The sequence below is a fragment of the Tribolium castaneum genome, chromosome 6 (assembly GCF_031307605.1).
Source record: "Tribolium castaneum strain GA2 chromosome 6, icTriCast1.1, whole genome shotgun sequence".
Classification (NCBI taxonomy): Eukaryota; Metazoa; Arthropoda; class Insecta; order Coleoptera; family Tenebrionidae; genus Tribolium; species Tribolium castaneum.
The window spans coordinates 2,537,352-2,561,192 of NC_087399.1; the positions used below are offsets into that span (position 1 = coordinate 2,537,352).

Genomic DNA, 23,841 nt, shown 5'->3' on the forward strand with positions numbered 1-23,841 from the left:
CGTCAGGTTACAAAGCCTGTAGCCATTGCCATGGTAACTAGACAACAGCTTCAAATCCTGACGTTTGATCAATATTTCAAATAAAAATGTTTGAAGATTACGAAGAATTGCCGGAAATCCCTCCTCTCCCGGAAATCGGCTCCGACGACGAGGAAAATCCGTGCCATTTCATCCGAAGAATAAAAGAAGACACAAAATACCCGCCCCTGATCGCACCCCAATCCTGGACTCACACCGTTTCGGAAAAATTCTCCCAACAGTATTACAAACCTAGCGAAACCATCGGTAAGTGCAACGTGATAGAAAAAAAGTCACTGTTGAAAATCCAGGGGCGGCTTTCACCCCCTCGGCCCAAAAACTACGAATCGCGACTTTACACCTCCCCAAGAAGAAAAAAATCGATCCGGAAAAAAACCCAGTGGGACAAGATGGCCGCTTGTGTTATCCCCCCTACAAGCCCAAATACATCAAAGACGAAGAAGAAAGAGTGAGACGGGAGGAAGAAGAAAGGAAGAAAATTGTCGAAGTTCCCGGGATCGTCAACTTGGTGGATCTACTAACCGGTAAGTATCGCCAACTGAAGCAAGACGAAGAAAGCGTGAAGAAGAAAGAACGCGCCATGAAACGCAAACTGGAACGGTGTGAAATCGACTACATCCCAAGTGATCCCAAGTGAGTAAACCAATTTTTCGGAAACTATCTTCAACTAGTTTGAAGACAATTGAAGAAACTTCAAGCCGTTCTTCCGAAAGACCCCGACAAGCAGAAGAAAATCTTGATCAAGTTGGCCGAAGCCGACATGTTGGTACCCCTGGCTGAGAATGACGAAGAGCGCTACATCTACTATCTCACTCTTGGGATTAAATCCCAGGATTTGTCGCCCTATAACCGGAAATACCTCACGGAAGCGATTAAAAAAATCCCGCCAAAACTAAAACTTTTGAAAGACTACGCCGCCACGATCACCACCCATAAAAAAGAAATCCTCCAGTTTTATGACAGTTTCATCCGCAAAAATTTACTCGACTACATTCTGAAGGACCCAAAAGAGCGGAAACGCCTAAGGATCACCAGGATTAAGCGGGATTATCCCATTTTGACAGTCCGGGCGCCCGTTCCATGGCACACTACCTACTGTCTTTCGCAACAATTGATCGAAAAACACTTCTATAACGGGAATATCGTCGTTTTGGAGGTTAGGGACTTGTGGGAGTGTCACTACGACGCCATGTTGATTCTCCCAACTGACCGTTTGGAGGAAATCGGGGGATTCCCCCTGGAATTGGCGACACTGGAGCAACAAATCGACGATCTATGCAACGAGTCGCGCATGCGGCTTGTCAAAACATGGCTGCCGTCGTGCGCCGACATTTTCCTAAAGCACAAAGCACACTGGCGCAAATATATACCGCTGAAAGCGACCGATTCGCCCGTTTTAATCGAGCGTTTTTTCGATTGTGTGAACGGGTTGCTTTCCATGCAGTTGCGGAGGCTGGTAATGAAGTCATTACGACACTTGCTGGCCTTCTTGATTCGATTCGAGGGCGGTAATGACTACGGCGAGGAATATTACGATTTGGCGCTGATTAACTTACCAATAATCAAAGTGACGCCTAGAATTGAGGAAGAAGGGACGGAAAAAATTATTTTACAACCGCCGCTTGACGAAATAAGGAATTTTCTGGAACGTTGCTTTGATAAGGTGTTAGAAGTCGGGCGGAAAGTTCCACGTATTGAAAATATAATGTTTCCCGAGTTTGCTAAAAAAGAAACGTTTTTATTTGCTGTAAGCCGGGAGGAAATCCCAGTCAGGGAAATTTACGAGAGGGGTTTGGCCTCGTTTGAGACTAATTTAATCGGGCCTTTGAAATATTTGCAAAATTATGAACAGTATTATTATATTTTGAATGGAAGTGCCGAGCGAGAAATGTTGAGCTTTTTCGAAGTCATTCCTTTCCCGTTTCTCAAAGACTTTGCCAAAAAAATCCGACAGTACGAAGAGCTGAAAAAAGAGATTATTTTCCTGCGACGATCGATTCCGCTCAATTTTATTAGTTTGGAATGTGGCGAATTGAACGACACCTTGTATAAAATCGTCGACGATATCAGGAGTTACATAGTTAATTATTTCATCGCCGAAAATCACATCCACAATCGAAAGTAATTTTTTTTAAGTGTTCGTTTGATGGTTATTTTTTTGATTCGTTTTACAGAATTTGCGATATTTTTGACGAAATGTCACAAAAAGTTAGCGTCGGAACGGATACTGTTGCCGAATTGGTGGCTTTGTATAATTACGTCATGGAGTGTCGTGACGTCACGATGTATAATTTGAGGGAACAGATTAGGAAAACTGCAGAAAATGTCAATTTTTTGATGGACCACGCCCACTTGACATGTACGTCCACTTTCAAGTTGCCAACAACTTTTTCCCAGTTTTGTCAATTTTTTGATAAACGAAATTTTTATTATAAAACGTATTAAATGACTCGAATTTTTTTGAAATTATTATTCCCAAATTTTGGATTTCTAAGTGACTTAATGGCAAAAATCTCAAAAAATCGAAGTAGCTGTTTATTTGAAAACATTCACATTCAGTTTTTTACCTTGGGTGTTCAAGAAATTTTTTTATAATATAATACATTGATTACCTTTAAATTTGTTTGTTTTACGCGGTAATTTATTAGTTTTATGATTAGTTTACTAATTTACTAAAGACATTAAGAAGTTTCAAATTCGAAGCTGGTGTCTAGAGGCTGCAGGAAGTAAACATTTATACAAGATGATTCAAAGACGTGGGCAAGCTCCATAATTTCTTATGCAAGCTGTTAGTCAAATAAATTAAATCCGGCTCGAAGGACCATAAATAATAGTTCAATAATTTTAATCCAGCTTGAAGGACTATAAATGTTAGTCCAGTAGATTTAATCCGGCTCGAAGGACCAAAAATAATAACCCAACAGTTTTAATCCGGTTTGAAGGACTATAAATGTTAGTTTAGTAGATTTAATTCGTCTCGAAGGACCATAAATAATAGTCAAACAGTTTCAATTCGCCTCGAAGGACCATAAATGTTAGTTTAGTAGATTTAATTCGTCTCGAAGGACCATAAATAATAGCCCAATAATGTCAATCCGGCTCAAAGGACCATAAATATCAATCCAGTAGATTTAATCCGGCTCGAAGGACCATAAATGTTAGTCCAGTAGATTTAATCCGGCTCGAAGGACCAAAAATAATAACCCAACAGTTTTAATCCGGCTCGAAGGACCATAAATAATAGCCCAATAATTTCAATCCGGCTCAAAGTACCATAAATATCAATCCAGTAGATTTGATCCGGCTCGAAGGACCATAAATGTTAGTTTAGTAGATTTAATCCGGCTCGAAGGACCATAAATAATAGCCCAATAATTTCAATCCGGCTCAAAGTACCATAAATATCAATCCAGTAGATTTGATCCGGCTCGAAGGACCATAAATGTTAGTTTAGTAGATTTAATCCGGCTCGAAGGACCATAAATAATAGCCCAATAATTTCAATCCGGCTCAAAGTACCATAAATATCAATCCAGTAGATTTGATCCGGCTCGAAGGACCATAAATGTTAGTTTAGTAGATTTAATCCGGCTCGAAGGACCATAAATAATAGCCCAATAATTTCAATCCGGCTCGAAGGACCATAAATGTTAACTTGAAGTAAATAGTAACTGTACAAGAAATCTAGATTTTTTATTTTTTTTAAACGATAGATTCGCCAATAAAACATTCTAAAAACATTTTAACTTGTACACAGGTTTTTTGTGACTTATGTCAAACAAAAAAATTTATAATTTAAGAACCATTCAAGATAACTTAACAAACTTTTTTCCACTAGGTTTTCTAATATTTAGCGCTTCTTTTGAAATAAAGGCGAAATCGAAGGCGATAATCCATCGCCTACTACGATTTTTTTTTAATGATAATTTACAAATGACAATTACTACTTTTTCAGTGGCCTTATGTTTTACTACGTCATTGCCCAGAATTTTTTATGATTTACAAGTTTTTTGTCGGTATAGGGTTTAGGGGTCAATTTTGTAAAATTTTTGAAATTTTTTCAAAATAAAAAATACTGAAATACTAAAAAAAATTTTTTTTCGAAAAAAAAAGATCCAATAAAATTGAAATTTTCACTGTAAGATAGTTTTTATCACAGCCATGAGATTTGTATAAAAATTCGTATATTTTTTTTTAGTTGTAGGGCCTTCAGTTAAAAAAATTAAAAAACTCTCAAAATTGAATAAAAAAATTGTTTGTATCAGAATTTGACTGTTTTGTGTAGCCGAAGACATCACCCTCAACGCTCGCGTCTTCCTCTGGCCCAAAGACATGGAGAACGTGATCGAGCTGGCCCTCCAACGCCTCAACATGAAGCGCGAACAAGCGGAAGCCTTCCTCAAAAGCAAACGCTCAATCTTCGAGGCCAAACTGCTCCGTCACGAAAAAATGTTGGTCGCCTTCAAGAAAAAAGACCCCCCGATCCTAACAATGGAAGAAATGGAAGAATGCGTCGCCCAGGTCGAAGACTTGGTCCAGAAACTGCACGAAGACAAGCAGGAAGCCGATCAGATCAACGAAGAGGAACAGTTGCTCGACTTCGATCCGTCGGCGTTCCTCAACTTGCAGAAAATGCTAACTGTTGTGGAGCCCTACGACAAGCTTTGGCACACGGTTTTGGAGTTCCACGTGCAGTACGATGCGTGGTATTATGGCCCGTTTGCCGACCTGGACGCCGAGGCGGTTTCCGAGGCCGTGGAGAACACGTGGAAGGTTTTGTACAAATTGGCCAAGACTTTTCACGACAATCCCGCGGCGAGGAGAATCGCCGAGATGGTTCGGGCCAAAGTTGAAAAGTTCCGACAGTTTCTTCCAGTTTTGCAAACTGTGTGCAATAAAGGGTTGCAGAAAAGGCACTGGGAGGCCATTAGTGAGTTGGTGGGCACGGAAATTGTGGTCACGCCGGAGCTGACTCTGAACGATATGATTGAGGTCGGTTTGCCGAAATTTGCGGCACAGTTGGAGGATATCAGCGCTTCGGCGACAAAAGAGTACGAGTTGGAGAAGAATCTGAAGAAGATGAAGGAAGAATGGGCTGATATTAAGTTCGAATTAATTCCCTATCGGTGCGAAATTTAATTGTGATTTTTTTTCGTTTATGGTTGATTTTAGCGAAACTGGGGTTAATATTTTGACGGCTGTTGATGAAATACAGTTGTTGATGGACGATCATTTGCTCAAGGCTCAGACTATGAGAGGGTCGCCGTATGTGAAGCCCTTTGAGGCGGAAATGCAGGCCTGGGAGCAGAAATTGATTTCTATGCAAGATATTTTGGAAGCCTGGCTTATGGTGAGAAAACTAAAAAATTTAGAAAAATTAAATGAGCTTAAGTTTTTAGTGCCAGAGCACTTGGATGTATCTGGAGCCGATTTTCAGCAGTGAGGATATAATGAGGCAAATGCCGACCGAAGCCCGAAATTTCAAACAAGTGGATAAAGTCTGGCGTGCGATTCAACACAACACCACAAAGCATCCGAAAGTTTTGGCTGCTACTGATTACAAAAACATGCTGACTTCTCTTAGGGACAATAATCGTCTTTTGGACGATATTCAAAAAGGCCTTAATGATTATCTCGAAAAGAAACGACTGTTCTTTCCACGATTTTTCTTTTTATCGAACGATGAACTTTTGGAAATTCTTTCCGAAACCAAGGATCCATACCGAGTTCAGCCACACTTGAAGAAGTGTTTTGAAGGTATAAATATGCTGGATTTTACTGATGAAGAAGAAATTGTTGGTATGTTGAGTGTGGAGCATGAGATTGTGCCGTTCAGCGGGAAAATTATCCCAGCTGAGGCAAAGGTAAGTCAAGGGTTATATTTGAGTTGCGACAAGTTTGCATGGATTTTTTAAAGGGTATGGTTGAAAAATGGTTAGTACAAGTCGAAAGTATGATGATACAGTCATTGAAGGACATCATGACTGAGTCTTTGACTGCTGCAGCTACGGCCAATAGAATCGATTGGATACACCACTGGCCAGGACAGGTATTAATTATACCATAGGTCCAATACAAACATATAAAAATTGAAAATTTAACTCAAAAATTAAATTTGAAAGAGCAGAACGGTCGGTTTCAGTGAATTCTGCGATTCAATCTACGTGTTATACCAGCTTTTTCACGCAATTTTAAATTTGGAATTTTTTTGCTTAAACTTTTAATGGTCAAGAAGGCTACTTTCAATAAAATGAAACAAAAATATATTTTTTAACTTACTTCAGTAAAATTTTACGGACTTTTTTAGACTTTTACAACTTACTTGAGTTGTTAAAAGTCCAAAAAAAGCCCAAATGTTCGATTTTTTTTTGTTTGATTTTCTAATATTTGTCGCGATTTTGGGCGATTTCCGGCACCTGGATCATTTATCAAGCAATAACTCTGGAACTATTAGAGATAACCCTATGAAGTTTATTATCGTTGGAAAGCTTTTTCGTTATCAATTTTTTTTAAAAAAGACTATTGTTCTCCGACTAATAGTTTTCGAGAAAATTGCACATGAAAGCAAAAATAGGTAAAATTTTAAAAAATTCATAACTAAAAATCTATTGGGAATTTGGCAATTTTCTCGATGCCAATCGATTCCCCGGATCATTTTGCATAGGTAAGGATAAAAATAGTTCAATTTTTTCGAATAGTTTAGCCGCAATTGAGACAAGAACAAAATTGTCCCGGCGCATCCACCATTTCTTGTCGTAATTTATTTGCCACATAATGGCCGCCTAGATACACACGTATATGCAGATCGATTAATTGCAAGAAGATTAATGAATACGAACAAAACAGATCGCGGAAATAGAAAGACGTGACGTGAAATGCTCTATAATTTGTGTTTGTTATTCGCTTTTATAATTTTGTTCCGGCTACAGAAGCGTTTAAAGTGTTACAATAAAAAAAATCGTAACTCGAAAACTAAAAGTCGTAGAGCAAAACGGTTTGTTCCAGTAAATTTAGCGGCTCATTTTCTGCATGATACCAACTTTTCACGAAATTTAAAATTTTCAATTATTTTGCTCAAATTTCCTGAGTAATACCTTCAAAGAAGTGAAAAAAATTTTTTTTTTAAACTAACTCCAGCAAATTTTTATGGACTTCTACATGTCTTAACAACCCACTAAAGTTGTTAAAAGTCCACAAAAAGTCCAAATGTTCGATTTTTTGATGTTTGATTTTTCCAATTTTCGTCGCAGTTTTTGTCGGTTTTGGGTACCCGGAACATTTCTCGAGCAATAGCTCCGGAACTATTAGAGATAACCCTATGAAGTGTATTATCGTTGGAAAGCTCTTTAAATTATCTATTTTTTTCAAAAAAGATTATTGTTCTCCGACTAATAGTTTTCGAGCAAATTGCTGCTAAATGCAAAAATTGGTAAAATTTTAAAAAATTCATAACTAAAGAACTATTGAGAATTTGACAATTTTCTCGATGCCAATCGATTCCCCGGATCATTTTGCATAGGTATGGATCAAAACAGTTTCACTTTTTGCAATAGTTTAGCCGTAAATGAGAAAATAAAAAAAACTAAAAAAAAGTTAACACCTCCCCCTTAAAATCGGTCAATTTTTAAAGTGTCTCAAAATCAAATGAAACCTATTCCATCTTATAGATTTTGATGTGCTCTTTACGATCGAACAAACCGTTTTCTTCTAGCTCTTTTAGTTTGGCCGTAATCGGCGTTTGAAAATTGAAAAATTTTTTGAGAGATATCGCCTTGAGTCCTATGCCATTTTGTAGAGTTTTTTATTCCGATTATCCTAGATTTTTCTGTTTCTCGATATCTTTAATAGTTTCGCCGTAATTGGCGATTGAAAATTAAAAAAAAGTGAAAATGGAAACCTTTTTTGGCGTTTTTCTCGGAAACTGTAAGACTTAGAGCAACGAACAAAAAACCATCTGATAGTGCTTAATTTTGTCTATTTTTTCGTCTAAACCCGGAGCCGCTCCGGGCAACGGTTCCGGCTACAGAGGCGATCAAAGTTTTTCACTAAAAAAATTCATAAAAAAAAAACTAAAAGTCGTAGAGCATTGCGGTTTATTCGGTTGAATTCTACGACTCATTTTACATATTATATCAATTTTTTACAAGAATTAAAAATTTTAAAATTTTTGCCTAAATTTAGGGTAGCCATTTTTCATACTGAAAAATTTTATTCATTAAAAAAATTCATAACTCGAAAACTAAAAGTCGTAGAGCAATGCGGTTTGTTCCATTGGATTCAGCGGTTCATTTTCTCTATTATACCAGCATTTAGCAAGAGCTAAATTGTTAAACTTTTTTGCTAAAAATTAAGATAAGCATTTCCGATGGTGGAAAATTTTATTCAACAAAAAAAATTCATAACTCAAAAACTAAAAGTCGTAGAGCAAAACGGTTTGTCCCAGTGAATTCAGCGGCTCATTTTCGGTATTATACCAGCTTTTTACGAGATTTAAAATTTCGAATTTTTTGCTTAAAATTTTAATTATGAAAAAAATGACGATTGTCATTATTATTAGATTGTCCAGTGTTGCAATTGCATCCAATGGACCACCGACGTCACCCAATCCATAATCGACAACACCCTCAACGACCAAATCTACCTCTGCACCAAACAAATCGAGACCAGCGTTCGCATGATCCAAGGCCGCCTCCATCCCGGCACCCAAGTCACCGTGGAAGCCCTCATCGTAATCGACGTCCACGGACGCGACATCGTCAAGAAACTCCACGACCTCAAAGTCACCCAAATCAGCGATTTCAACTGGATATCACAACTTCGCTACTACTGGCATGACGCCATCGTAACGGTTGCAATGATCACAACGGAGGTTTTATACGGTTTTGAATACCTCGGAAACACCGGACGGTTAGTGGCAACACCCTTAACCGACCGCTGCTACCGCACCCTCATGGGGGCCCTCAAACTCAACCTAGGCGGAGCCCCAGAAGGACCAGCAGGAACAGGAAAAACCGAAACTTGCAAAGATCTAGCCAAAGCTGTAGCCAAAAAATGTGTAGTTTTTAACTGTTCAGACGGTCTGGATTACAAAGCTTTGGGGAAGTTTTTCAAAGGGTTGGCACAGGCAGGGGCCTGGGCGTGCTTTGACGAGTTCAATCGAATTGAGTTGGAGGTGTTGTCAGTGGTGGCCCAGCAAATTTTAAGCATCCAGATGGCAGTTGCTGCAAAATTGAAGAAATTTGTTTTTGAAGGAACTGAAATTACGTTGAATCCGACTTGTACTGTCTTCATAACAATGAATCCGGGTTATGCCGGACGGCAGGAACTTCCAGATAATTTGAAAGTTTTGTTCCGAACTGTTGCAATGATGGTGCCTGATTATGCAATGATTGGTGAAATCTCCTTGTATTCGTACGGTTTTGTTGAGGCTTCCAGTCTGTCACAGAAAATCGTCCACACTTATAAATTGTGTTCGGAACAGTTGTCTTCACAAAATCACTACGATTACGGAATGAGGGCCGTAAAGTCGGTGTTACTGGCAGCTGGGGCTTTGAAACGTGCATACCCCAAAACTTCCGAGGCTCAGTTGGTTCTCAGAGCAATTATCGATGTTAATTTGCCCAAATTTCTAGCCCAAGATGTTCCGCTTTTCGAAGGTATATTTGTTTTATATTTATTTATTTATTAAAATTTATATTTATTGAAATAAAATTCTCTTCGTTCTTTCTTTCCTTTTCTTCCTTTCCTTCCTTCCTTTCTTCTTTTTCTTCCTTTCTTTCCTTTCCTTCATTTTTTCTTTCTTTCTTTTTTCCTTCCTTCCTTCCAACCTACCTTTCTTCCTTCCTTCCTTCCTTCCTTTCTTCCAACCTTCCTTTCTTCCTTCCTTCCTTCCTTCCTTTCTTCCTACCTTTCTTCCTTTTCTTCCTTTCCTTCTTTTCCTTCCTTTCCTTCCTTTTCTTCCCTTTCTTTTTTCCTTCCTCTTTTCTTTCCTTCCTTCCTTCCTCCCTTTCTTTCTTTTTTCCTTCCTTTCTCCCTTCCTTCCCTCCTGCCTTCCTTCCTTCCTTCCTTCCTTCTTTCCTTCCTGCCTGCCTTCCTGCCTTCTTTCCTGCCTGCCTTCCTTCCTGTTTACCTTCCTTCCTTCCTTCCTTTGTTTCTTCCTTCCTTCTTTCCTTCCTGCTTTCTTTCCTGCTTTCCGTCCTGCCTGCCTTCCTTCCTTCCTTTCTTCCTGCCTTCCTCCCTGCCTTCCTTCCTTCCTTCCTTCCTTCTTTCATCCTTTCCATCCTTCCTTCCTTCCTTCCTTCCTTCCTCCATTTCTTTCTTCTTTCCTTCCTTCCTCCCTTCCTTCCCCCCTGCCTTCCTTCCTTCCTCCCTTCTTTTCTTCCTGCCTGCTTTCCTGCCTTCTTTCCTGCCTGCCTTCCTTCCTGTTTACCTTCCTTCCTTCCTTCCCTTGTTTCTTCCTTCCTTCTTTTCTTCCTGCCTACTTTCCTGCTTTCCTTCCTGCCTGCCTTCCTTCCTTCCTTCCTTCCTCCCTGCCCTCCTTCCTTCCTTCCTTCCTTTTTTCATCCCTTCCTTCCTTCAATCCTTCCTTCCTTCTTTCCTCCCTTCCTTCCTTCCTTCCTTCCTTCCTTAGTTCCTTCCTTTCTTCCTTCCTTCCTTCCTTCCTTGCTTCCTTCCTTCCTTCCTTCTTTAATTCTTTCTTTTTTTCCTTCCTTTCTTCCTTTCCTCCTTCTTTCCTTCCTTCTTCACTTTCTTCCTTCTTCCATTCCTTCTTTCCTTCCCTCCCTTCTTCCTTCCTTCCTTCCTTTCTTTGCTAAAATTTGATTGTAGTCAAAAATTATACAAAACCTCCCCCTAGGTATATTCTCCGACTTGTTCCCCGGCGTCGAAATCCCAAAATTCGAACGCCAGGAACTCATCGACTCTCTCATCCAAGAAATCAAGAAGAAAAACCTACAACCAACACCATGGTTCGTCGATAAGTGCATGCAAATTTACGAAATGATTTTGGTACGTCATGGTTTGATGATTGTCGGCCGCCCAATGGGTGGAAAAACCAGCGCCTACCAAAGCCTTGCCGAAGGTTTAGGTGTTCTGGCGACGGACCCAAGAGCCAATCTGCGTGAAAATCGGGTCATTTACCGGATTATTAATCCGAAGGCGATCACCATGGGACAATTGTACGGTCAGTTCGATCCAGCGTCGCACGAATGGTCGGACGGCGTTTTAGCGAATACGTTCCGCGAATTTGCGAATAGTGCGACTAAGGACAGGAAATGGATTCTGTTTGATGGGCCTGTTGACGCCGTTTGGATCGAAAATATGAACACTGTGCTGGATGATAACAAAAAGTTGTGCCTGATGTCGGGGGAAATCATCCAAATGTCTGTTCAAATGAACTTGATTTTTGAACCGGCTGACTTGGAGCAAGCCTCTCCGGCGACGGTGTCACGCTGTGGGATGATCTACATGGAGCCGTACTTGCTGGGTTGGCGCCCATTGATGGACTCGTACATGACAACGCTGGATAAGTTACTACTTCCAGAACAGTTGGAGATTCTGGTGGATTTGATTGAATGGTTGGTACCGGCTTGCTTTGACCATATTAAGCACAAATGTCGCATGTTTGTTGAAACTTCGGAAACGCATCTCTTTTACGTGAGTTAATAGTCAAGCCAATCATTGGTACCAACTCAAATTCCAGAGCTTCACCCGTTTGTTCACCTGCATGTTGGCTGGGGAACAGCAAGTCAGTACCGTCTGGCTCCAGTGTGTTTTCCTCTTCTGTCTAGTCTGGGGCTTGGGTTCAACTCTAACCCTCGAAGGCCAACAAACCTTTGATGTTTTCTTTCGTAAAGTACTGAACGGTGATTCGAAGATTTACCCCAAACCTAAGTCGTATAAACTGAGTAAAGCACAAATTTTTCCCGAAAGAGCTGTTGTTTTCGATTGGATTTACGATAAACGTAATAATGGGACGTGGATCAGTTGGCTGGATACTGTCGATAAAATACAGCAAATCCCAGCTAATGCCAAGCCTTCGGAACTGATAATTCAAACGAATCAGTCGTGTTGTCAGCGATTTTTTTTAAAGTTGTATCAAGCTAATAAGATTCCGGTACTTTTCGTTGGGCCTACTGGTACTGGGAAAACTGCCGTGGTTCTGGACCATCTAGTTGGGCTCTCGAAGGACAAGTTTTTGCCCAATGTGGTTAATTTCAGTGCTAGGACCACGTCCATGATGGTAAGTACCCATTAAATTGCTCAAGAAACTTGTGTACTTTTGAAAAAGTGCAAAAATTTATTTTTTTAAATTCGTTCTAGCATAGTTTTATGGGCTTTTATATGCCTTTACAACCCATTCAAGATGTTAAAAGTCTTAAAAAAGGCCATATGTTCGATTTTTTGATGTTTGATTTTTTCAATTTTCGTCGCAATTTTTTTCGATTTTGGGTACCCGGAACATTTGTTGAGCAATAGCTTCGGAACTATCAGAGATAACCCCATGAAGTTTATTATCGTTGGAAAGCTCTTTGAATTATCTATTTTTTTCAAAAAAAATTATTGTTCTCCGACTAACATTTTTTAAGCAAATTGCAGATAAATGCAAAAATTGGTACAATTTTAAAAAATTCATAACTAAAAAACTATTGGGAATTTTGCAATTTGTTTGATACCAATCGATTCCCCGGATCATTTTGCATAGGTCAGGATCAAAACAGTTTCACTTTTTAGAATAGTTTAGCCGTAAATGAGAAAATAAAAAAAATTTAAAAAAAGTTAACACCCCCCCTTTAAAATTGGTCAAATTTTAAAGTGTCTCAAAATCAAATGAAACCTATTCTATCTTATAGCTTTTGATGTGCTCTTTACGATGGAACAAACCGTTTTCTTCTAGCTCTTTTAGTTTGGCCGTAATCGGCGTTTGAAAATTGAAAATTTTTTTGCGAGATATCGCCTTGAGTCCTATGCCATTTTGTAGAGTTTTTTATTCCGGTTATCCTCCATTGTTCCGTTTTTCGATATCTTTAATAGTTTCGCCGTAATTGGCGATTGAAAATTGAAAAAAAGTGAAAATGGAAACCTTTTTTTGCGTTTTTCTCGGAAACTGTAAGACTTAGAGCAACGAACAAAAAACCATCTGATAGCGCTTAATTTTATCTATTTTTTCGACCAAACCCGGAGCCGCTCCGGGCAACGGTTCCGGCTACAGAGGCGATTAAAGTTTTTCATTAAAAAAATTTATAAAAAAAAAACTAAAAGTCGTAGAGCATTGCGGTTTGTTCCATTGAATTCTACGGCTCATTTTACATATTATATCATTTTTTCACAAGAATAAAAAATTAAAAATTTTTTGCCTAAATTTAGGGTAGCCATTTGTCATTGTGAAAAATTTTATTCATTAAAAAAATTCATAACTCGAAAACTAAAAGTCGTAGAGCAATGCGGTTTGTTCTATTGGATTCAGCGGTTCATTTTCTGTATTATACCAACTTTTCACGCAATTTAAAATTTTCAATTTTTTGCTCAAATTTCCTGAATAATAAATACACTTACCTTCAAAGAGACAAAAAATTTTTTTTAAACTAACTCCAACAAATTTTTATGGACTTCTACATGTCTTAACAACTCTCTAAAGTTGTTAAAAGTCCACAAAAAGTCCAAATGTTCGATTTTTTGATGTTTGAGTTTTTAAATTTTTGTCGCAATTTTTGTCGATTTTGGGTACCCGGAACATTTCTCGAGCAATAGCTCCGGAACTACAAGAGATAACTTCATGAAGTGTATTATTGTTGGAAAGCTCTTTGCATTATCTATTTTTTTCAAAAAAGATTATTGTTCCCCGACTAATAGTTTTCGAGCAAATTGCTGCTAAATGCAAAAATTGGTAAAATTTAAAAAAATTCATAACTAAAAAACTATTGGGAATTTGACACTTTTCTCAACACCAATCGATTTTCCAGATTATTTTGCATGCGTAAGAACCAAAATAGTTCCACTTTTTTAAATAGTTTAGCCGTAATTGAGACAAGAACAAAATTGTCCCGGCGCATCCACCATTTCTTGTCATAATTTATTTGTCACATAATGGCCGTCTAGATAAACACGTATAAGTAGATCGATTAATCACAATAAGATTAATGCATAAGAACAAAACAGATTGCGTAAATAGAAATACGTGACGTGAAAAGCTCTATAATTTGTGTTTGTTATTCGCTTTTTACGAAATTTAAAATTTTGAATTTTTTCCTAAAATTTTCTGAGTAGTAGAATTTTAGATCGACGTTCTACCTTTTTATAATAAAATATGTAGTTAACCGGGGTGTTTTTCTTTTACTTTTTTATAATTCTAAATCATATATATACTCAGCTTTTCTGGCTTTATTTTCATTGCTATATAACACAGGAGTTACACAATTTATAGCACCTTCAGTAGAAATATCATGGTGTTAACATTAATCTTGTGTCATTTTTTTCTTAGACCCAAGAAATGGTAATGTCCAAGCTTGACAAACGTCGCCGTGGTGTTTATGGCCCATCGATGGGCAAAACGTGCATCCTGTTTGTGGACGACGTCGGAATGCCCCAGAAGGAATGTTGGGGGGCGCAGCCCCCCGTTGAACTCCTCAGACAATGGTTGGACCATGGTCATTGGTTCGATAAAGACACCACCGTTTTGCAATTGGTCGATATTGTAAGTCTGGACGTGATTGGGCGAAGTGACACACCTCTCTAGAATTTTATAGGTGCAATGGGCCCACCTGGTGGGGGGCGCAACGAGGTCACCGACCGTTTTTTGCGACATATGCAAATTATCGCAATTGATTCGTTTGACGACAACACACTTTCGAAAATTTTCACGACGATTTTAGACTGGCATTTTGCCAAAGGTTATGAAGAGCCTGTGGCAAGGCTCCATAAATGGTGCGTGGGTGCGACCATGGATGTTTACAAGCAGGCGATTTTGCAATTTTTACCAACACCTGCCAAAAGTCACTATACTTTTTCCCTGCGTGATTTCTCACGTGTTATCAACGGGGTGATGTTGGTGCCACCGAACCGGATGCAAGAACCGGAAAAGTTCATCCGGTTGTGGATCCATGAGTGTTATCGCGTCTTCCATGACCGACTTATTGACGAAAACGACCGATTGTTACTCTTTGACATTGTTAAAAACTCCTGTTATCAAAACTTCCGGCAACATATGGATAAGGTTTGCGAGATTTTGGTGCCAGAAGGTGAAACACTCAACCCGAGTCACATACGTAATTTATTCTACGGTAATTATATCGAGCCCGATGCTGAGCCGAAATTCTACGACGAAATCCTCGACTTGGACGATTTGACCGAAAAAATGAACTACTACCTGAGCGAGTACAACTTGATATCAAAGTCGCCTATGAATTTGGTGATGTTTAAGTTCGCCATTGAGCACGTTTCGCGCGTGTCACGTGTCCTGACCCAGCCCAATGGCAACGTGCTGTTGGTGGGGATGGGCGGGTCCGGCCGGCATAGCTCCGCCCGCTTAGCGGCGGCGATAGCCGAGCAAAACACCTACGAGATCGAGATCACCCGAACGTACGGCATCTACGAATGGCGCGAAGATTTGAAAAAACTGCTCCTGAAAGCGGGCTGTGACGGCAAGCCCATTGTTTTCATCTTCGGCGATACGCAAATCGCCGACGAGATGTTCATCGAAGACGTGAACACTGTTCTGAACACTGCCGATGTTCCCAATTTGTATGCGCCCGATGAAAAGGCCGAAATTTTGGAACGGATGCAGAATGCGGCTCGAGAGTCGGGCAAAAAAATCGATTTGACTCCGTTGGCACTTTATAATTTTTTTATTGAAAGGGTTAAGCATAATTTGCACGTGGCGTTGTGTATGAGTCCGATTGGGGATTCGTTTCGGGTGAGGTGTCGGATGTTTCCGTCTTTGATTAATTGTTGTACGATTGATTGGTTCCAAAAATGGCCAGAGGATGCACTTGAACGTGTCGCTTATATGTTTTTGAGTCAGACTGATTTGGATGCGAATACGGTGGATGTGTGTGTCCGCATTTGTCAGCATTTTCACACCACTGTGAGTAAATCGTCGGATTTGTTCTACAGGGAGCAGAAAAGGCGAACTTACGTTACACCAACTTCCTATCTCGAATTGATTCAAACTTTTAAGAGTTTTTATTTTTTGAAAGTGGATCAGATCACGACGCAGAAAAATCGATACGAGACGGGGTTGGAAAAACTTGACTTTGCAGCCGGACAGGTAATAACATCAACAATACACTTAGAAAAAGAACAGCTAAAAAAATTTAAAATTTTTTTAAAAACCGTATGATTAAAATTTTGTTGGTCTAAGTTACTGAAAGAGCGATAAATTGAAAAACTGAAGTTATAAGACAGTGAAACAACTAAAAACTGAAAAATTTAGGAAACTAATATGAAAAATATAAAATTAAGAAACTAAAAAGGTGAAATATTAAGAATAAATTTAAAAATAAATAATAGATAAATAATTAAAAATAATTTTAAAAACATAAAATTGAAACACTGAGAGACTATGAGATTGAAAGACCGGAGAATATAAAAAATTGGAAGTTTGTTAAAAGTTGAATAAGTTGAAAAAGTTAAATGGAACGCCCAATTTTTTGTTTTTGCTTCTCAAAGATCATTAAATCATCTTAATAAAAATATAACTCATAAATTCAAATGCCCAAGTTAATTGTTATAAAAATATAAAGAGTTTTTACTTAATTTGGTAAATTTTTGAGTTTTGTGAGAAAATCTAGCGAAACAATTGAGTTTTTGCTGAAAAACTTGCGAAATGTTTGAGTTTGAACACGAAATAATTGCGAGAATCAATCTTTATCAAAAACAAATTTATACACAATTTATCAACGATTTCTGACCCCAAGTATAACAGAAAACTTGAAACTTTCTTAGAAAACAGCGAAATTCTAGACGGTTTGGCCGACATTTACAAAATAATCAAGCAACAGTTTCTTGCTCAGTTTTAATCGCCTTGTGATTGGTCCGTTAAACAGTTGGGAGTGCAGTCTCCCACCCGATATCCAATGACAAACGCTTCAATCGTCTTGCAATTTTTTGTGCACCAGATAAACAAGTAGGAGGTGATTTTTATGTTTTTATTGGTCAATTACTCATTCGTAGGACAAATAAGATAACAGTCAAACCAGTTATAGGGCTGGTCTTTCTCACAGAACTGGATTTCGCCTCAGGTGGAAATAAAATGGTCGATTTTATTTGGTTTTTGAAATAATTTTACTTTTCTGACGAAAACACACTTTTCTTAAATTTATTACACAAAAAGTAAGAATCCTAGAAAAGTAGGACTTTCACTACTAATTAAAATTTACAGTGTCGATTTTCAAAAATTAATAATTTAATTATTTTAACAAAAAAAACAGTTTAAAAAAATATTACACAAATACCAATAATTCTAGAACTTTCACTTTAATTATTTAAAAATTAATAATTACAAGTATAATAATTATAATAAATAATTTTTAAAATCAAAATTAACAATAATCGGCTAACACTGCATTTTTGACACTTCTACGTAAATATTTTTTTATTCTAAAATCAAAGCTGATACAAAAATGTCATAAGATACAAAAATTTTATAAAATTAAAACATAATTTAATATAGAATTAGAAAGCTCTGTTAAAATTTAATTCGTTGTTAAAAGTTAACAACGCGAATAGACCAATTAAATTGGTTAACTGCAGATTAAATTAATGACGCTTCTGTAAACCGGTCGTAAGACTCCATATTTTCAAAAATTCAAAGTTCAAACACGTACAAAAGAACTTTCACACTGATAAACTAAAAACACAAAAAACTATAAATAATATTGAGACAGAAGTTCTGAAGAATTAAAGACTCTGAAGAATTAAAGTCACTGAAAAACTAAGAAACTGAAAAAACTATAGAACATTAAAACTGGAAAAAAGAAATTCAAAAAACTAAAGAATAGTAAGATAAAAATTCTGTAGATCTAAAGTGACTTAAAAATGATAATTCAAAACAACGAAACTGCAAAATAAGAATATTTATAAGATAAGACAATAAAAGAACGAAAAACTGAAAAAATGAAGAAATGAATAATATTAAATACCATGGGAAAATTAAGAAACTAAAAAACTGAAGCACTTGAAGCCTGATAAACAAAAAAGCTTTAGATGTAAAATAAAATAACAATGAAATTAAAAATTTGGATGTAATGATTTCGCACTAAATACTATTGAAAAATTTGAAAAAAATATTTTATTTATCGAAGAAAATTTAGAAATTTAGAAAAAGAAAGGTCACAAATATTTCCATTCTGAAGAAAACAAATTTATTTCAACTTAAAAATTGCGTGTTAGGAGAGTGATTTTTGCAAATTTTCCAGGTGGGTTTGATGCAAGACGAGTTGCACGATTTGCAACCAAAGTTGATCGTAGCGTCTGCCGTGACGGAAAAACTGATGATCAAAATTGAGCAAGACACTGTTATTGTCGAGAAAAAAAAGGAAATTGTTGGTGCAGATGAAGCCCTAGCCAATGAGGCAGCAGCTGCGGCTCAAGCCATCAAAGACGATTGCGAATCCGACTTATCTGAGGCAATTCCAGCCCTTGAAGCGGCCATAAAAGCCCTCAACACGCTCACTAACAACGATATCACTTTAGTAAAATCGATGAAAAATCCTCCTTCTGGAGTTAAACTGGTCTTGGAGGCCGTCTGTGTCATGAAACAGATCAAACCTGACCGAAAACCCGACCTGACAACGGGGAGAATGGTCGAGGATTATTGGGGACCTTCGGTGAAGCTTCTCGGAGATATGAAGTTTCTCGAAAGTTTGAAAACCTACGATAAGGATAATATACCGGCAAGTGTGATGAAAAAAATCCGGGACCGTTATATGCCAGATCGGGAATTTAACCCCGAACGCATTAAAACAGTCTCAACTGCTTGTGAAGGTTTGTGTAAATGGGTGAGAGCGATGGAGGTTTACGACAGAGTTATCAAAATTGTGGCTCCGAAGAAAGCAGCTTTGGCCGAAGCTGAAGCTGAACTGGCTGCTCAAATGGATACGTTGAATGAGAAAAGGGCACAACTTCAGGAAGTTACAGATAAGTTGCAAGCGCTGAATGATGAGTTTGCTGCCGAAACTAAGAAGAAGAAAGAGTTGGAAGACCAGATTGAGATTTGTTCGCAAAAGCTGGACCGGGCTGAAAAATTGATCGGGGGTTTGGGGGGCGAGAAGAGTCGATGGTCACAAACGGCCAAGGATTTGGGAGGTTTGTTGGGGAATGTTATAGGCGATGTGATTCTATCAGCGGGGGCTGTGGCCTATTTGGGCGCCTTTACGGTCGATTTCAGGTAAGTTGCCGATTATAGCTTTTTTCTATGAAAAAAAATTGAGAAGATAAAACCATCTCAATCGTTGGATCGTGACTATATTTATGGAACAATAGATTTTCCATTTTCTGGAACCCTTTTTCCCTCCCCAGAAATTAATTAATCCTCGACTAACGATTCTAGCTTTCTTTTGAAAAAAAAAGTTGAGAAGATAAGACTTTCTTAATCGTTAAATTCTGACCAAGTTTATGGAACAATATTTTTTCCATTTTCTGGAACCTCTTCAACCTTTCCAAAAACGAATTCAACAGCGTCTAAAGATTCTAACCCATTTTTATTAAAAAAAATTGAGAAGATAAAACTATCTTGATGGCAGAATTGAGACTAAATTTATGGAACAATAGATATTCCATTTTCTAGAATTTTCTGAATTAATCCGCAACTAGCGATTATAGCTTTTTTATTAAAAAAAAAATGAGAAGATAAAACTTTCCCAAACGTGGCATTGTGACCAAGTTTATGGAACTATAGTTTTTTCATTTCCTGGAATCTTTTCCCCTTCCCAGAAACGAACTAATCCGCGACTGGAACGAGTTCTGCCTCCAACTGGGAATCCCCTGTTCGGAGAACTTCTCCCTCGTTGCAACAATGGGTGATCCCCTCGATATCCGCACCTGGAACATTGCTGGTCTTCCAGTCGACAACTACAGCATTGAAAATGGAATCATCTCCACCAAAGCCCGTCGATGGCCGCTCATGATCGACCCTCAAGGCCAGGCCAATAAATGGGTGAAAAATTTCGAAAAACACAACAAACTCCAAGTGATTAAACTAACCGATGCGAACTACGTCCGAGTTTTAGAACACGCCATCACTTTCGGAACTCCTGTAATCCTTGAAAATGTGATGGAAGAAATCGATGCTGCTTTGGATCCAATCCTTGTAAAAAACATATTTAAACAGCAAGGCATCTGGTACTTGAAACTTGGTGATAACTTGTTGGAGTACTCGATGGATTTCCGCTTTTATATCACGACAAGGTTACGAAACCCGCATTATTTGCCCGAAATTGCGGTCAAAGTGACCTTGGTCAACTTCATGTTGACCAGTCAAGGGTTACAAGACCAGTTGTTGGGGATTGTGGTCGCTAGGGAACGACCGGAATTGGAGGAGAAGAAGAATTCCATGATTGTGGAAAGTGCCAACAACAAGAAGATGTTGAAGGAGATTGAAGATAAGATCCTTGAAGTTTGTAGATTATGTCAGGTAGAAGTTCTAACTTAAGATTTGACCTCCAGGTACTTTCAACAAGCGAAGGCAATATCCTGGAGGACGAAACCGCTATTAAGATACTTTCTTCAAGTAAAGTACTATCTGAGGAGATTCAAGAGAAGCAAAAACTGGCCCAAGTGACCGAAAAAGAAATCGACAACGCCCGTAATTTATACGTTCCAGTTTCCAAACACTCATCTGTTCTATTTTTCTGCATCTCTGATTTGGCGAACATTGACCCCATGTATCAGTACTCAATGACTTGGTTTATAAATTTGTACAACCAGTCGATCACCAACAGCGAAAAATCCCCAGCTTTGGAGCTCCGCCTCGGTTATTTGAACGACCACTTCACCAACAGCATCTACAGGAACGTCTGTCGCTCACTTTTCGAAAAGGACAAGTTAATTTTTTCCCTCGTCTTAACCGTGGGAATCCTACGTTCGAAACAACTAATCGACGAAGAAACTTGGAACTTTTTACTAACAGGTGGCGTTTCCCTCGAAAATCCCTTCCCAAACCCGGCCCCCGAATGGCTATCGGAAAAATCCTGGTCGGAAATCGTGCGTGCCAGTCACCTGAAAGGCCTTGAAGGCTTCAAGGACAACTTCGAGCGCGACTTGGACAAGTGGAAGGCGTTCTACGACGTGACCAATCCGAACGAAGTCCCGTGCCCCCCTCCCTTCGACTCGCTACGTGGTTTAACGCGATTGGTCGCCTTGCGTTGTCTCCGCCCCGATAAGATCGTGCCGGCCGTCCAATCGTACATTGTCGAGGAGATGGGACCGCGTTACTTAGAACCGCCCCAATTTAACCTTGAAGAGTCGTACAATGACAGTAATCCTTGCTCGCCATTGGTGTTCGTCCTGAGTCCTGGATCGGATCCAATGGCCGGATTGGTCCGATTTGCGGCCGATAAAGGCATCCAGAAGACTGATCTTATGACGATTTCGTTGGGTCAAGGTCAAGGACCCATCGCGGCTAACATGATCACCAAAGGCTTGGAAACAGGTCAATGGGTTGTTTTGCAAAATTGTCATTTAGCAGCGAGTTGGATGCGAGAATTGGACCGAATTTGTGATGAAGTTATAATACCGGAAGTTGCACATCCAGATTTTCGCTTGTGGTTGACGAGTTACCCGAGTAATGCGTTTCCGGTGGCCATTTTGCAGAATGGTAAGTGCGACAAAATGGCGGAGGCAAGGTTATTGCTTTGTTTAGGGGTGAAGATGACGAATGAGGCGCCCAAAGGTTTAAGACAGAATCTGTTAAGGTCGTACATGTCGGATCCGATTTCGGATTCAACTTTTTACGATTCTGTTGAAAATTGGAGGAGTTTCCAAGTTATGTTGTTCTCGCTGTGTTTCTTTCATGGTATTGTCCAAGAAAGGCGAAAATTTGGACCCCTGGGATGGAACATCCCGTATGAGTTTAACGAATCAGATTTGACGATTTGTGTCTTACAGTTGCAGGTAAAATTTTTGAATATATACAAAATTTAGGAACCTTGACACAATTTTTTTTGAATTTTTGTTTTTTTTTGTAGTTTTGTTTGTTTCAAATTAAAACTAAAATCAATTTCAGATGTTTTTGACGGATTATAAAGATGTTCCGTTTGACGCATTGACGTATCTTGCCGGAGAGTGTAACTATGGCGGCCGTGTAACCGACGACAAGGACAGAAGATTGTTGAACTCTCTCTTATCCATATTTTACACACCGGAGGTTATAACCAAACCCTTGTAATTCGGTTCTTGTTATTGGGGGAAAAACCGAAAATTGACAAAAAAATTTTCCAGGTATGCGTTTTCGCCAAGTGGCCTTTATTACGTGCCTGTGGACACTTCCTATGAGGGTTGTTTAAGTTATATCAAGACACTTCCGATTACGCCACAACCGGAAGTGTTCGGTTTGCACGAAAATGCCGACATTACGAAAGATAATCAAGAAACTCTTATCGTATAATTTGTTTTTGTGGTGATTTCATTTTTTCATGTTGGTACTTGTAGTTACTGAACGGGGTTTTACTCACACAGACGCACATAACGGCAGGGGGCGCTGATGACGAAGGACAGGACGTTCTAATCGACTTAGCAAATGATATTTTGAGTAAAATGCCGCCTTTATACGACATTGAAGTTGTCAGTAATAAATATCCAGTAATGTATAGCAACTCAATGAATACGGTTTTACGCCAGGTAATTTAATTGTATGAAGTTGGCACTAACCGAATTGTTAACACCAATCAGGAACTGATCCGGTTTAACCGATTGGTGGAAGTGGTTAAACGCACTCTCAGTTTTATGATCAAAGCTGTTAAGGGATTGGTTGTAATGTCGGGCGAATTGGAGGAAGTTTGTAATTCGTTGAAAGTGGGTAAAGTACCGACAGCGTGGGCCAATAAGAGTTACCCGAGTCTCAAACCGCTGGGCTCTTATATCTTGGATCTGATCCAAAGATTGAAATTTTTCCAAGATTGGATCGAGCAAGGACCGCCTGATGTCTTCTGGTTGTCGGGATTTTATTTCACGCAGAGTTTCCTCACGGGGGTTTTACAGAATTTTTCGCGCAAACGCAAACTACCGATCGATTTGATTCACTTCGAATTTTACGTCACCAAATTTGAAAAGGAGGCACAAAGTGTGCCCGAAATTGGGGTCCATTGCAAGGTGACTGTCTTTTTATTTTTTGTTATATATTTTTTTATATTAGTGTTATTATTATCACAAGCAGCAAGTTAGGGAAATTGAGGAATTTAGTATTTTGTTTGATGTAAGTAGGGTTTCAGGTCGAGGGTTTTTGTTGTCTTGTTCACAATTTCTAATATTGTGAGAATTTTCAGGGCTTGTTCCTCGAAGGGGCCCGATGGGACCGCAAGTTACTAAAGTTGAATGAATCATTTCCGAAAATTCTTTTTGATGCTATACCGATTATTTGGCTAAAACCGAACGTAAAAGACGAGTATAAACCGGTGCCGTGTTACAATTGCCCGGTTTATAAAACATCAGCACGGCGAGGCGTGCTATCAACGACTGGACATTCCACAAACTTCGTCATGTACATGACTTTTGATTCGGATAAGCCAGAACGGCACTGGATTAATCGAGGAGTGGCCGCTTTATGTCAACTCGATGATTAATTTTAATAAAATTTAAACAAAATGTGTT

General features: G+C 38.7%; 1 protein-coding gene across 1 annotated transcript; it reads left to right on the plus strand.

Moving 5' to 3' along the window:
* On the plus strand, positions 1-23,835 carry Dnah3 (dynein, axonemal, heavy chain 3). The gene is made up of 22 exons (XM_008199000.3): positions 1-285; positions 330-672; positions 718-2,160; positions 2,214-2,398; positions 4,325-5,165; positions 5,212-5,389; positions 5,439-5,903; positions 5,957-6,088; positions 8,597-9,695; positions 10,895-11,694; positions 11,741-12,280; positions 14,519-14,731; positions 14,774-16,303; positions 18,453-19,423; positions 19,969-20,650; positions 20,701-21,850; positions 21,896-22,146; positions 22,259-22,416; positions 22,474-22,633; positions 22,684-22,872; positions 22,924-23,343; positions 23,517-23,835. The coding sequence occupies exons 1-22, from the start codon at positions 87-89 to the stop codon at positions 23,811-23,813; spliced, it is 12,246 nt and encodes a 4,081-aa protein (XP_008197222.2). The 5' UTR covers positions 1-86; the 3' UTR covers positions 23,814-23,835.
* Positions 23,836-23,841: the final 6 nt, after the last annotated feature.